The sequence below is a fragment of the Mastomys coucha genome, unplaced genomic scaffold (assembly GCF_008632895.1).
Source record: "Mastomys coucha isolate ucsf_1 unplaced genomic scaffold, UCSF_Mcou_1 pScaffold16, whole genome shotgun sequence".
Lineage (NCBI taxonomy): Eukaryota > Metazoa > Chordata > Mammalia > Rodentia > Muridae > Mastomys > Mastomys coucha.
Window position 1 is genome coordinate 56,442,779 of NW_022196898.1, and position 16,028 is coordinate 56,458,806.

Below are 16,028 nucleotides of genomic sequence, written 5' to 3' on the forward strand. Positions count from 1 at the left end.
CTGCATTTGAGTCATGAACACTCAGAAAACCTCACAGAAATAAACCCAAATGCAGACTCTCTGTGTATGATGCCATACGGTATCTATGCTCTCACCTGGTCAACACACAGTGGATTTAAAATGCTTTTTCTGAGTTAAAATAGGAGCAGTTCTTGAGCAGATATATGAATAAGGCTTGCCAGTAAATGAAATTTTAATCAATATTTTGTCTTGTTTAAGAAGCTGATCTTGGTGCCCTGGAATTATGGAGAACATCCGACTTGGGGAAAACCTTCAAAACCATTGGCGTGAAAATCTACTCGTTTGGTCTTGGGGGCCGTTTCCTTTTTGCCTCTGTGATGGCTGATAAGGTGAGTATTGCCTCTTTGGGGTCTGATGCCCCTGCTAACACACACCGTATGGATATTTTCCAGTATATAGTCCTGATAGCATTTCTTGTCTTCTTTTAGACATTTAAAATGTCTTCTTTTACATTTTTTACATTTACTTATTTGGTCTGTGTGTGATATATGTGTTGGGCACACACATGCCATGGCAAATGTGTGGCAGTTAGGGGACAGTTTGCAGGAACCCATTCTTTCTGTACACCATGTAGATCCAAGGATCAAGTTTGGTGGCAGACGCTTTCGTCCACTGAGCCATCTTGCCAGCCCTATGATCTTAAATATCTGTGCAAAAGCTTGGGAGAGATTCTGTAGGCAGAGGCTGACTGATTCTTGGGGCTTACTGTGGGCTTTAGCCTTTTCTAACTCTTGTTTTCAAACTTGTAGGTCCAGTGTTTGGCTTTACCCAGACATGAAAATCATCTGGATTATCTGGAAAGCAATTCATGTGCACATTATTCTATAATATAATTAAAAATATATAATGCTCTGGGTAGTAGTCTAGATCCCATAAAATATCAGTGAATTAATAGATACATATCCTACTCTCTGAGCTTGTATTCAAGTGGGGAAGCCCCTGCTAAGCAAGTGTCTTTTGCTGTGAAGAGACACCATGACCAAGGCACCTCTTATAAAGGAAAACATTTAATTGGGGCTGTAACCATAAACCATTAGAGTTCAGAGGTGTAGCCTATTATCATCACAGTGGGAAGCATGACAGCATACAAGCAGACACGATGCTGGAGAAGGAGCTGAGAGTTCTACATCTGGATTGGCAAGCAACAGAAAGAGAGAGTAAAACACTGGGCTTGGCTTGAGCTTCTGAAAGCCTCAAAGCCTACCCACAGTGACACACTTCCTCCAACAAGGCCACACCTACTCCAACAAGGCCAGACCTCCTCATCCCCGTCAAGTAGCACCACTCCCCATAGACCAAGCATTCAAATACGTGAGCCTGTGGGGGCCATTCCTATTCAAAGCACCACAGCAGTGAGTCTGTCTAGGAAGAACTAAAGCAGCAAGGTGGGTGGGGAGTCACAGGCTACACTACTACAGACCTTGTGCTTGGGTGGGATCTTGGTGACCTGAGGAGCATGTCCCTGTGTGAACATCTGAGAGGAGAGCAAGTGTGGAATCAGCAAGGACAGAGACAGGACCCCCACCCCCGACCCCTGGCCTCCTGATAATGAGGAGAATGGCAGTGTGGCTGGAGTCCTGGGGAGCATGGGAGGTGGGCCAGAATGGAGTGCAACACGCTGCAGCCTTTATTCTGCAGATGGGTGGTATTATGACTTAGCTTCCACTGTAGCAGAATAGGTGTAACTGAGAGTGTGACTGTGGGCTGTTCCACTCTCCCCCAAGTGTCCCAAAATAACACTGAGACTTCTTATTTATGAATAAATGCCTAGCTTTGGCTCATTTTCTGCTAGCTCATAACTCAGTATCCTGTTTAAACTAGTCTAAGTCATACTGCGTAGCTAGTTACTTCTCCTTCAATTTCTCTTTTTTTTTGTTTTTTTCAAGACAGGGTTTCTCTGTGTAGCCCTGGCTGTCCTGGAACTCATTCTATAGACCAGGCTGGCCTTAAACTCAGAAATCTGCCTGCCTCTGCCTCCCAAGTGCTGGGATTAAAGGCTTGCGCCACCACTGCCAAGCTCTCTCCTTCAATTTCATGTGACCATCTTTCTCAGAGTTCAGGGCAACACCTTATAGGGTGCCAGAGACCAGGTGCCAAATATATAGGGTGGCAGCTGTGGCTCCCCACAACACCTCCCCCTGCACCCCACCTCACACACACACACACACACACACACACACACACACACACACACACACACACACACACACACAAGCTGGACTCTGTCCCAGAAATCCTCTCTCTGTACCAGAACTTCCACCACCCTATTTCCTGCCTAAGCTAGTAGGCCAACAGCATTTTATTGATAGGTGATGCTTCCATACATTTCGTAAGAGATTTTACATGAGAGAAGGCAAGGGTGGGAGCAGCAGGAAGAGCAGCTGAAAGGCTGTCAAGCACTCAAGGAGCAAAGGAGATGGGACCTGGAACCTGGCTGTTACCAGTGGGTGAGGGGGAAGGGATGAGATTGTTAGGTGTGTGTTTAAATGTATTGCCAGTTGGATGAGCTACTGCCTTAGACATCCTTGTAAGACAATAAAAGTAAAACTACAAGAAACTTTCAAGTCTTTGTATAAATGGCAGGGCTGTTTTCTGCCATAGTAGAGACTATAGAAGGAACGGGTTTGTGGGAGAAAAACCAAGAATTCAGTGTGTTGCCTAAGAAATGCCTACTATATATCTGAGATGAAATGTCAAGTTGGCATTCATATTTATGAATCTTTCCAAATTACATGGTATTTAAAGCCACATGACTGGGTGCATTCTTCTGAAGAATGAGGAGGTAGAGAAGCCATGGGAGGATTGAGTAAGCCCTGAAGCACCTCTCCACTGAAGGCTGCAAAGAAAAGAAGACTCTAGCTGAGAAGCCTGGGTGGGAGAAAGGGGTGAGGTAGGGGAAGTCAGGACATGCTGCTGCTGCAAAAGTCAGGTGAAGAAGTGTTTCCAGGAGCAGTGGTAGCCAGTGTGGCAAGCTCAAGTGAGGTGTTGAGTTACAGTGAACTCTGAGAATTACCTGATGGGCTGGAAGCGTGGATCGATCTATAGGATCACTTTCGTTGAAGTAGTGGGGTTAAGGAGGGAACTGGGGATGGAGAAGCAGATACAGCCATTACCGCTAGTAGCTGTTTTAATTAGCAGATTCTAGGATTTAATGGCCTTCTTAGCAGAACCCTTACCAGCCAAATTCTCAAAAAATTTTGGACTCTTTGGCCTTATTCTAGCCTGTGCATATCTCCTTCATTGTGGCTATGGTGGGAATTCCTTAGACGCATGTCTCATCTTGTCTGTCCTCTGTGGTCTCCCAGCGTGGACATCATCTTTATCTTTTAGACCATCAGTTATTTAATCCTTTGGATTGATTATCTAAAGCCAGGGCTATCTTAAAGGTGGAACATTTAGTACCAATCAAATCATCATTTTGAGAATTTCAATCAAGTATTTGCAAATGGTATAGAGCCAACCTAGTGATGGTCCAGTCTCATCCTTAGCTCTGTGGAAGGAGATGGAATGTCAGCCATTGGGAGGATTCTATCAGAGTGAATGAGCCAGTGAAAGGCAGGAGAGAACGGACTGTTTCGTTGCCTAGAGGGGAGTAGAAATCACCTTGAGAACTGGCACTGGCCCTTTGTTGCAATTGTACCTACTGAGGAAATTATTATTAATATAACTATTTTAAAAATGTTGCTATTCATGTCCTTGGCATGACACTTTTACAGAATATTAAAAACATAGATATTGGTACATTTATTCTAGGACACAACAAGAAGGATCCACGTGTCAACAGACCAAGGGGACACATGGAGCATGGCACAGCTTCCTTCTGTGGGGCAGGAGCAATTCTATTCTATCCTGGCAGCCAATGAGGACATGGTATTCATGCATGTAGATGAACCTGGAGGTACGAGCCGGTTCGTGGCCCAGCCTTGAATGTGTAAAGAGTTCAGCTTTGGGCTCTGCTCTGAGAACCTTTCCTTTTTATGTGTCAAGTTTTCCTCTTACCCCAAGATGTTTGTTAATATCCTAGAGATAATGTGCTGCGTCTTTGAAAGGCTGCTTGTTCTGGTGCCTATAGTAGTCTGTGAGGGTGGTGGATGCTTTGGCGCAGAGCTTCCCAGAGCTGTGGGTGCCTGTTCAGTGGGAACGAGCTGCAAGCTTGTCTGTGACCAGGTAAAACCAGGAAATATTCAGGAGACATTTTTGGTTGGTTTGCTATTTTGTGGAGACAGGGACCGACTCATTCTATACTCCAGATGATTTCAAACTCGCAGTGCTCCTGCCATAACCTCCTGGGTGCTGGAATTACACGTATGCACCACTTTGCCCAGTCTAGAAATGCATAACCATGTGATCTGGTGATAATTATTTTTAAATAAAACCATTTGTGATATGTTGTGAGATCAAATTGTATATATATATATATATATATGTATGTATATTTTCAAGACAGAGTTTCTCTATGTAGCCCTGGCTGTCCTGGAACTCACTCTGTAGACCAGGCTGGCCTTGAACTCAGAAATCCGCCTGCCTCTGCCTCCCAAGTGCTGGGAATATTGGAATTTTTAAAAGATCCTTCAACAAAGACGGCTTGAGAAGTATTCTAAAGTACGAAGATTTAGAAACATGACAAGTGGGAATCTAAATACAATGCATATGGTGGCACAATATATCTGAGAAGAGCTTTTCCAGTTATGTCAGGCAGCAAGTGCAATGTCTTCCATGTTCTAGCCTCTTAAGTTGAGTGCTAGAATTAAAGACAAACTTGAAGACTTTGAGTGTGAAACCGAGAGCCACACTCAGGTCTGAGTCCTACTGTGAAGGTGATTAACAAATATGCGGGGCCAGGCAATCATGTTCAGACCCGTGCTTTGTTCTGTTTTCCCCCAAGTCTCAGTGTTCTTGTTTGTTCGCTCATATCAGATACCGGGTTTGGAACCATCTTTACCTCTGATGACCGAGGCATTGTCTACTCCAAGTCTCTGGACAGGCATCTCTATACCACCACAGGCGGGGAGACAGACTTCACCAACGTGACTTCACTCCGTGGAGTCTATATAACAAGCACGCTCTCAGAAGGTGAGGCCCGGCACAGCTCTGGCTCCTTCAGCTCAGTGGGCTCAGGTTTGAGGTCTTCAGGGGAACCTGATGGTCCTTTCCCTCAGTTATGTGCTTGCCTAGCCAGCAAGCCTACCCTTTTACATTGTGGCTTCACATTGTAAACAAATTATGCTAAAAGCAGCAGGACAGAGCAGAGCAACAGTGAGAAGAGAGGGGCTTCGTATTGGCTAGTGTACAATAGGAGTCTTTTGTTTGTTTGTTTGTTTTTGGTTTTTTGGTTTTTTTCGAGACAGGGTTTCTCTGTGTAGCCCTGGCTGTCCTGGAACTCACTCTGTAGACCAGGCTGGCCTCAAACTCAGAAATCTGCCTGCCTCTGCCTCCCAAGTGCTGGGATTAAAGGCGAGCGCCACCACCTCCCGGCTACAATAGGAGTCTTAATGTATTCAGAGGGCTAGGCCAAGAGGACTGAACCTAAACTTGAATCAGTCTATTTTCTTGTAGAGACTATGGTACTAGGCTAGCCAAAGTTCCTCCAATGTTCTGCTGCAGGGCGCCCTATGCTAAGGCTCTACATAAGGAAATGTTATGTCCAAGGACAGAGACCTTAAAGCTCACGCGCGTGTGTGTGTGTGTGTGTGTGTGTGTGTGTGTGTGTGTGTGTGTGTGTGTGTTGGTACAAGGTAAGGGCTGTTTTTCTTCCATACATAACTTGCAGTGGTCTATGAGGTCCCAAGTGACAGTGGTTCCTCTTTCCCTCCATCTTTTTCTCCCTCACTTTTCCCCCGCCAGTCTTCAGATAGACCAGGTACACATATTCATCCTTCACAGATCTGCCAGGAAGCTCCTCAGATGTCTGTCAGGCCAAGCGCTTCTTCCAGTCTTTGCTCCTGTGTTAAGTTCTGAAGGAGAATCGCCTGTTTTAGCCTATTTTAATTCAAATCTGCTCCCATCTTCACACACATTTCCAGTCCACCTTCGACATCCATAAGGTTTTCCAGAGCACTTAGTCTATGTCATTTGCTCCGCATCCTGTGTAATTTCATGTGTGCACCATCTTTGTGTCTGTTTCACCTGGCTGGAATGTACACTTCATAAGCTTCTGCTGCTGATGGTGGTGGTGGTAATGATGTGTGCAACGCTCGCGCATGGGTGTGCGCATATTCCTGTGTGCCCAGAGGACAGCCTTCAGGAGTTGGTCTCTCCTTCTCCTGTAAGCTTTGGAGCTCAGACTCCGCTCCTCAGGCCTGCGCCACAGGTGCTTTTCCCAATGTGCCTGTCACCAGTCCTTCACAAGGTTTTCTGTCTGTGTCGTTCCCAGAGGCCTACAGTGATTTTTACATACTGACCTTTCAATAAATGTTTGTTGAATAAATGAATTTTCCTTCATCTGCCTTCCTGGTTGATGTACCTTGAAACCTCAGAGCATATTATTTCTGACTTAAACCACAGCAGTTTATATGGTTGGGAATAGACCACAGGAAGAAGACACTGGGATAAAAGAGGAGAGGACCGGGAAGATGGCTCAGCATGTGCAAGTGCTTGCTGCTGAGCCTGATGACCTAGCTTTGATCCCTGGAACCCACATGGTAGGAGAGCTCAGACTCCCCTAAACTGTCCTGCAACCACACACACACTGTGGCACATTTAACACTAATAGTTAAATGAATGCAATTTAAAATGTTTTAAAAAGAAAGAACATCAGAAGGATGGTGTGCTGGCCAGTTTTGTGTCAACTTGATACGAGCTGAAGTGTCTGAGAGGAGGGAACCTCAACTAAGAAAATACCTTTATAAGCTTGGGCTGTAGACATTTTCTTAATTCATAGGGAGATCCTAGGTCATGGCGAATGGTGTCATCCCTGGGCTGGTCCTGGGTCTGTAGGAAGGCAGGATGAATAAGCCAGCAAGTAGTCCTCCATACCGTTTCAGCATCAGCTCCTGGTCTGGGGTCCTGCCCTGTTTGAATGCCTGTCCTCACTTCTTTCAGTGATGGACAGCAGTGTGGAATTGTAAAACAAACCCTGTCCTCACCAGCTTGCTTTTGGTCATGGTGACACATCACATCAGTAGTGACCCTAGCCAGGACAGATAGGATATTGGATGCTGGAGAAAAAAAACTAATTAGATATTATTAATCTAGGAGTAGACATAAATAATCTGGAGAATTCCTAAAATAAGCTTGGTGTCATGTCTTTAACTGAGTAAAACTTAGGATCCCTGCCTAGATTTTCCTCCAAGGCGTCACACAGTGAAGGAGACGGACATTAGCGTCTTCATACTCATCAGTGCGTTGACTTTCAGTTACTAAAATAGAATTTAGAATTTCTGAGACAATCAATTTATAAAGAGCATTTTTTTTTTCTGTGTAGCCCTGTTTTGGCTGTCCTGGAACTTACTCTGTAGACCAGGCTGGCCTTCAACTCTGAGCTCCGCCTGCCTCTGCTTGAAGGTGTCCTCCCACCACCCAGCCTTAGCTTAGCTTAGCTTAGCTTGACTCTCGGTTTTAGCAGTTTCTGCCTGGGGCTGGTCATCCCCACTGCTTTTGGGTCTGCAGCACCACATCATGGTAGAAGTGTATAACAGACAAAGAAAGCCCCATCACCTCAGACATCGGGGAGAGAGATCCTGACACCCCTTCAAAGACAGCCCCAGTGACCGAACTTTGGCCTAATCTCAGCCTGGCAACCATGCTGTGAATGCCTGGGCACTAGCAAGGAGGGAGGAATTTAAGATCCAGATTACAGCATAAAAGAGAGCTTTGGGGCTTTTCAGTAGCAGCAGTTCCAGGTGGTTTCTGGAGTTGGCTGGGATGTCCTGTTCAAGTGGTATGCCTTCTGGCCTGTTATTCACCAGTGCTGAGCTACTGTATAAAGTGTGAAGATGGGACTCTAGAGTCTGAGGACCAGGAGGGGTGAGAAGGGGGAGGGAACGAAGGGAAACATGCTCAACATAGAATATACATTTGTATGAAAGTGTGGGCGGACGGATGGATGGATGGATGGACGGACGGACGGATGGACGGATGGATGGATGGAATTTCTCAGGAGAGAGTTCCATTGTAACTGGCTGGCTGAGACCCCTCAGTGGGTTGGGCTTACGTCACTCTTCTTCAGTGCGCTGAGCTTACATTACTCTACCCCTCCTCCCCGTTTAGATAACTCCATTCAGAGCATGATCACTTTTGACCAGGGAGGACGGTGGGAGCACCTACAGAAGCCGGAGAACAGCAAGTGCGATGCTACCGCAAAGAACAAGAATGAGGTTAGTTGGTGTCACCCATCATCAGTATGTGTAGAAAAGCAGCCAGCCTGCCCCGTTCCTACCAGTGCTAAGCTTTTCCATGATGAAATGTCATTCCAGTCAGCATCCACAGGTGAAGGGGGAAGGCTTGGAAATGAGAATAGTGAATTCACTTAGGATTCATGAAGTAGAAACTGTACCGAGAAGCCATGATAGTGTATGATGGCTTACCTGTTTTTGTTGTTTTGTTTTTTTTGTTTTTTGTTTTTCGAGACAGGGTTTCTCTGTATAGCCCTGACTGTCCTGGAACTCACTCTATATACCAGGCTGGCCTCGAACTCAGAAATCCGCCTGTCTCTGCCTCCCAAGTGCTGGGATTAAAGGCATGCGCCACCACTGCCCGGCTTACTTGTTTTTTTTTAAAGAAAAACAAGATGGTGTAACAACCATTTGTTTTACCAAATTTCTGAGGGAAGACAGAATAGACAGATGTACTTATTGTTAGCTAAGGGTCTACATGGCAGGGATTAGAAGTCCTTCAGGAGGCAAAGAGCAGTTGTTCATAACATTACCATGTTATATTATATTATATTATTTTATATTATATTATATTAATATATTATAGGTGTGGGTAGGCACAGTGTGGGAGAACTTAGTTCAACAACAGCTGGCTGTTCCCACATTCTTCTCAGATCTGTTGCACACAGGGCCACTCTGCTTCTCTAGCCTGGAGGTTTTTGTGGGGAGTCTCTTGTGGCATGACACCTCCTCCTCACACTCTCCCTTCATATCCATGCTTAAAGCATCTGCTTCTGTCTTTTTCACCCTTCTCCTGTTCTCCTGCCTTGGGCTTGTGCTGTCCCTGCCCAGCTCACCATGCCTAAGGTGGGGGATCATAGTTTCTTCTCGCCTTGAGCCTTCTGGCTCCTCTGCCTCTCCCTTCAAGACCTTCTCTTGGTTCCGCTTTGCCAGGGTAAAGACTGCGCCTCTCTAGTGAATGAAGGCTTTGTCCTGCCTGGCTCTGTCCACCTCTCATCACTGACACACCCTTGCTGTTCTCCACATGCCCTCTGTGGTCTCTCAGTGTCTTCACAGGAGCCATGTCTCTGTCCCGAAACCCCGGCTAGTAATAATCTGCAGTAGTCCTAGCCCTCCTTGGCGCCCATCCAGTTAGAACCAGTCATCATTCTTATGTCACTAATAGTTGGCTTAACCTTTTGCAAAGTATGAAAACATAATGTTTACTCTTGTGACCAATGAGCTTTATCTGTTTGTTTGTTTGTTTGTTTGAAACAAGATTTCATGTATCACTCTGACTGGTCCTATATGGATCAGACTAATCTTGAGCTCATACATATCCATATCTGTGAGTTCTACCTTTTAAGTGCTGACATTACACACCTGGCTCATTTGAGCGCCTTGAATGGCACTAGCTGTTAAACTGCTTTCACACATTTGCCTGCTTTCTGACATTTGTTTTTTTCCCCTCAGCTTCACTGGGACATAGTTGATAAATTTAAATGGCATCTATTCATAATGTATGGTTTGACATTTTCCTGTCTGTATACATTGTAAGATGCATGACCATCGTCAAGCTAATTGATGCATACATCAGTTAACTCATCTATCTTTTTCTTGTGTTTGATGGGAGAATTTAGATCTATTCTCTTAGCAGATTTCAAGTATGTTGCAGCTTACAAGATGCTGTCCATGATGCTTACTAGCTCTCCAGAACTTACTTGTCCAAAATAGAGACTGTAGAACCTTTGGCCAACGTCGCTCCTGCTCCTCTTGCCGCCTGATCCATGGCAGCCACCTTGGTGCTCTCTGCTTTCATGAGTTTAGTGGGTTTTGTCAAGTCCATATTTGAGTGACATCATGTGGTATTTGCCTTTCATGCCTGGGTCTTCTATATAGCATACATCCTCCCAGGTTCATCGCCTTTCATGCCTGGGTCTTCTATATAGCATACATCCTCCCAGGTTCATTGCCTTTCATGCCTGGGTCTTCTATATAGCATACATCCTCCCAGGTTCATTGCCTTTCATGCCTGGGTCTTCTATATAGCATACATCCTCCCAGGTTCTTCCACGGGGTTGCAAACAGCAGGCTCTCCTTTGTCGAGAATGAACAACATCCCATTGTGCATGTACTGGATTCTCTCTGTGTACATTCATCTAGCAGAAGATGTATAGATTGGGGCTGGAAAGATGGCTCAGCAGTTAAGAGCACTGGCTGCTTTGCCAGAGGAACCGGGTTGAATTCCCAGCACCCACACATGGCAGCTCACAACTGTCTGTAACTCCAGCTCCAGGGGATCTGATACCCTCACACACACGCATGCAGGTAAAACACCAAAGGCACATAAAATGGAAATAAGTAGATCATTAAAAAAGGAAGATACATAGGTTGGTTCTGTGTCCCTAGTTGAGCCACAGCACATGTGGACTGTAGTTATTGCCCTGACGTTCTAACTTCATTTCCTTTAGGTAAATACCACTAAGCAGACTTGCTGGCACGTCTGTCTTTACCTTTTAAAGGAAACGCCCCAATGTTTTGTGTGGTGATGGCTTCAGTTTTCTTTCCCCAACAGCATGAAAGGGTTGGCCTCTCTCTGCAACTTTAAGCAGTATTTGTTACTGTTTGTATTTTTGGTAATAGCCATTTTAACAAGTGTGACTTGACAGTGCACTGTGGTTTTATGTACTTTTCTCTGACAATTAGTGATGCTAGACAGACACTTCCTCACACACTGCCTGGCTATTTGCTGTTTTTTGAAGAATGGCTGCATTGTTCTTTGTCCATTTTTTTAAGTTACATGTTTGTTTCTTGCCATGCAGCCCCTTGCACCACGTGTAGTGTGCAAGCAACTGTCTGTTGTGCACACCATCACTTCACCCTTCTGCCGCTCCCTTTGCGGAAGCACTTTATTTGATGTGGCTCCATTTGTACGCTTTTGCTTTTTGTTATGTGTGTTCCCAGGATCAAATCCAAAGTTACTGCCAGGAAGTACAAAGACTGTCAGGAAGCCTTCCCCGTGTTCTAATCTTACATTCACCCCTAGCTACTTAGACTAAATTTTGCAGGTCATATGAAATCTTAATCCAAATCCTTCTTTTGCATGTAGATGCCAGTTTCCCAGCAACATTCATTGAAGTTATACTTTTCTCGTGCGTTCTCAATTCCTTTGTCAAATGCTAACTGGGCTTACGTGTGTGGGTTTGTCCAGAACGCCCTGTTCCTGTGGCTTGTCTGTTTAAGGCAGCATCATGCTGTTTGGTTGACTGTAGCTGACTAGCACTGTAAGGCTAGGCAGTGTAACTGTTCCCCTCTTCTTTTTTTATTAGGTTGCTTTGGTGTTTCACGGTCCCCAAGGTTCCTTTTGATCACAGAAGAACATTGATTTCTACCAAACATCTCTGTCTATGTAGATGATTGTTTTTTTTAATCCTCCATTCTGCTAACGTGGCATATCTTATAAACTGATTTGCATGTCATCAAACCATCCTGTCATTCTGGGGATGACTCCTACTTGGTCATGGTGAATGACAGCATGCTGTTGAATTCGGTTGCTAGTATTTGTTGAGGATTTTGGCATCTGTGCTCAGTGAAATATTAACCTGTACATCTTTTCCACTTCTGGGTTCACATAAAAAATAATTGAGCTTGGTCATGGTCTCACGTGTCTGCTATCCCAACCTCTAGGTAAAGCTGAGGCAGGAGCACAGCCAGCCAGCCTGCCTAGGTGATTTATTAAGACCTAATATCAAAATAAAAATGTAAAAATAAGGATTAGAGATGTATCTTGGTTGTAGAGCACTTGCCTAATCAGTGCAAAGCCTTTGGTGGAAGCAACCCCATCAACAGTTGAATGGGCTAATAAAGTATAATGTACAATGTACACACCCACACCCACACCCCACCCCACCCAAGGTGGAATATTATTTTACTTTATACAGGCAGGAAATTCTGACAAATGCTATAATACAGGTCAACCCTGAGGACATTGTTGTAAGTGAAATGATCCCATTACAAAAAGATGTATTCTGTGCAGTTCATTTCTATGAGGGACCCTAGAGTAGTCAGATCTACAGAGACAAAAAATGGAACATGGTTTCTCAGGCTACAGGAGGCAGAATTAGAGACCTGTTGCTTTAAAAGTGGCAGTTTCAGTTTTACAAGATGAAAATATTCCTAAGCAAAGAGCCTTTTTTTTTTTTTTTTTGGTTTTTTGAGACAGGGTTTCTCTGTGTAGCCCTGGCTGTCCTGGAACTCACTCTGTAGACCAGGCTGGCCTCGAACTCAGAAATCTACCTGCCTCTGCCTCCCAAGTGCTGGGATTAAAGGCATGTGCCACCATTGCTCCGCAAGAAGAGCCTTTTTAATATACTTAAAAAGCCAGATAGTACACTTTATTAAGCAAATTCTACTAGGTTGTTTTTTTGTTGTTATTGTTTGTTTGCTTGCTTGATTTTAAATCATCCTACTGAGATTTGAGTTCGGTTCACATCTTATTGTGAAAAGATTGAGGCTGGTGAGCCTTTGGTTTTTAATCTGTTCTTTGGTTTCTCTTCACAGTGCAGCCTTCATATCCATGCTTCTTATAGCATCTCCCAGAAGCTAAACGTTCCGATGGCCCCTCTCTCTGAGCCCAATGCCGTGGGCATCGTCATTGCTCACGGTAAGGAGCCCTCCCTCTCACCATTATGGACTGAGCCACCAAGCACAGGGAGAGAGCGCTGCCTTTGAGCTTGTGCGTACACGAATGCACACACACACAAACACAAACACACGCCACGAGCTCACCCCCAAAAGTAGGTGGCTTTTGTGTTTTGTTCCAGTTTCCTTTCTGTTGCTGTGATAAACCACTTAGACCAAATGTAACTTGAGGAGGAAAGAATTTATTTCATTTTATACTTCCAGGTCACAGTTCATCATTGGGGGAAGTCAGGTCAGGGACCAGGGAGGAGCCTGTTTGCTTGTGGCTGACCTCTCACAGGCTGATCCTTAGCTAACTTCCTTATACAACTCAAACGACCTGCCTAGAGGATTGATGGTGCTCGCAGTGGGTTGGGCCCTCTCACATCAATCATTAATCAAGACAATCTCTCACAAATGTGAGTATAGCCCAATCTGACCTGGGCAGTCCCTCAACTTGTGATTCCCGGAGACAATGCTGTGTCACATACAGCTTAAGGTGACTAGAACACAATCCTTTGATAGAATTTTCTGTAATACAACAATTCTTTGGGCTCTTTTAGACTCTCATTGGTAAGAGCAGCAGCTAGGCTTTGTTGGCCGACATTCTACTACAACAGACCTGGTGATAAATACTGTAAATTCACTCAAAAGTTTCCTCTTGTCAGGAAATCCTCTTAGCTTTCTTGCTAATGGATACTAATGGTCAATTTCTTTTCAGGTAGTGTGGGAGATGCCATCTCGGTGATGGTCCCAGATGTGTACATCTCAGACGATGGGGGTTACTCCTGGGCGAAGATGCTCGAAGGACCACACTATTACACCATCCTGGATTCTGGAGGCATCATCGTGGCCATTGAGCACAGCAACCGTCCTATCAATGTGATTAAGTATGCATGCTCTCAGCTCCCGCACACATTATCTACATAGAAGGCAGTGGTGGGAAAGTTCTTGGGTGTACTGCAGGGAGAGCCACAGAGCCTGATTTACATTATTAGATTCTGCAGACCTGGCAAGGCTCTCCTTCACAGGGATTATGTTCAGAGCAAGCCAGACTGGGCCACACTACTTTCCCTCTCACTCCCCCCAGCTATATATTTTATCACTTTTTAAGACGATTTTTCTTGGGCCAGCAAGATTACTAAGCACATAAAGGTATTTGCTGCCAAGCCTGATGATCAGAGTTCAATACCCAGAATGCACGTGGTATAAGTTTAAAACAACCCTTCTCTACCCACACCCACTATTAAATGAAAAATATTGATCTTCTTTCACTCCACTGCTCAAAATGTAGAAATGCCTAAGCACTCTGAGTTAGAAATTACTTAAGTTCACATGTTATAAAGTAATGTGAGGTATTTCAAGTCTATCTTAAGTTCTTATGAATTTAGAGTTAACTTATCAATTTAGAAACTCATTCTTAACTGGGCCAAGCCTCTGTCTTCCTTTGAGAGGTATTCTCTTCCATGCCTTCTATGAGTGAATCCTTTCTCATACCCTGCTCACTAGAGGTATTGGAAATTAAGTAATTTTCAGACATAAGTCACCCTCTAAATACAAGGGTGCCCCCTGGTTTGGGACCAGAGGGCTAGGTTGCTTTCCTGACACTCCCAGTGCATGCTGGTCCTCTGTAATGATCCTTCTCTAACTCGGGTTTCAGGTTCTCCACAGATGAAGGCCAGTGCTGGCAGAGCTATGTGTTCACACAGGAGCCCATCTACTTCACCGGGCTTGCTTCTGAGCCTGGAGCCAGGTCCATGAACATCAGCATCTGGGGATTCACAGAGTCTTTCATTACCCGCCAGTGGGTCTCCTACACAATCGATTTCAAAGACATCCTTGAGCGGAATTGTGAGTGTCTCCTTTGGAATTTCCAACCAAAAATCTGTAAACTCCTTTTCCTAAATAACCCATTCAGAGGAATCTCTTTCAGCCACCATAATCAGATGCATATGCATATGAAAGTCGATGGAGGATGTTCCTCGCGGGTAGTCCTGCAATGGAACAGAGAAGCAATCCTGGGCTAGCGCTGTCCACAAGGATTACAGGGGCATCTGTATAATTTAAATTATTCTTTAGCTATGTTATAAAATTGAAGGTAAGCTACATCTTCATGGTAGGATTATCTATAAATGTCCAAAACATTGTTTCAACATGTGAGCGATATGAAAGATCACTGACAGTTCACGTTTTTTCCTTTTAAGTCAGCATCCCTGAATAAGTATCAATTCACCCAGCCATACTACGAGGCAGGGGTGAAAGTGAGAGTGGGGGGGGGGGGGGGGGGGGGGGGGGGGGGGGGGGGGGGGGGGGGGGAGAGGGGGCTGCCATATAGGACAGTGCAGCTTTGCCCTGCAGGAAGGACCTTTTGTACCATTTATGAGACATTCTTTTGTCTTGTTGGTCTAAAGTGATTTTATGATGTTTTAGGAAGGTTGTCCCTCTGTAGGACAGCGGATGCATTGGGACTGTAGACCTCCAGCTTTGGAGGGGAGTGTTTGAAAGGACCTCTCTTTGATCTGTTACTTGGAACACTGAAGGGAGGGGTTTCTCCTGGAGGTTTAGTTTACATGTGAGTCCTAGTGGATGCTCTAGAACTCTGGGCAGGTGTGAAGGACCTCAGGAGGCCGTTTCCAGCACACGGTGCTCCCAGAGTGTCTCAAGCAAACCCAGTGTAGTGTCTCAGTGCGAGAGATGTAGACTAAAGGAAAACACTGCAGGAAAGGTGCCTGTGTTCACTGTTGGCATCATACAATCAAGGGCTTATTGGAGTCGTTTTAGAGCCGGGTGTCCCCTGTGTTTACCCTGAGGCCCTGTAATGCACCTCCTTTTCTATAAGACACTGAAGCGTGATTCATGACCTGGGTGCCCTTGGCTTCTAAATGCAATAAAGAAGGTGGGCAGAGCTGGCTTGCGAGTTCATCCTCAGCAGGGAATTCTACATTAGCTCTCAAGCTTAAGACCATTAAAATATTTGTTACACACCCACCCCTTAGCAGGCTGGCTCACTGCTGG

General features: G+C 45.0%; 1 protein-coding gene across 5 annotated transcripts in view; it reads left to right on the forward strand.

Annotated features, from left to right (window-relative positions):
- The window catches only part of Sort1 (sortilin 1), an 81,698-nt gene that overhangs the window by 51,758 nt on the left and 13,912 nt on the right, over positions 1 to 16,028 (forward strand). For 3 of the 5 annotated variants that reach the window (XM_031375181.1, XM_031375179.1, XM_031375182.1), the window contains exons 8-14: positions 220 to 350; positions 3,775 to 3,919; positions 4,939 to 5,094; positions 8,230 to 8,336; positions 12,894 to 12,996; positions 13,735 to 13,903; positions 14,674 to 14,864. In XM_031375181.1, coding sequence (XP_031231041.1) covers positions 220 to 350; positions 3,775 to 3,919; positions 4,939 to 5,094; positions 8,230 to 8,336; positions 12,894 to 12,996; positions 13,735 to 13,903; positions 14,674 to 14,864 — 1,002 coding nt within the window. The remainder of the gene's footprint in view (positions 1 to 219; positions 351 to 3,774; positions 3,920 to 4,938; positions 5,095 to 8,229; positions 8,337 to 12,893; positions 12,997 to 13,734; positions 13,904 to 14,673; positions 14,865 to 16,028) is intronic. The other 2 variants (XM_031375180.1, XM_031375183.1) reach the window with 1 other exon arrangement.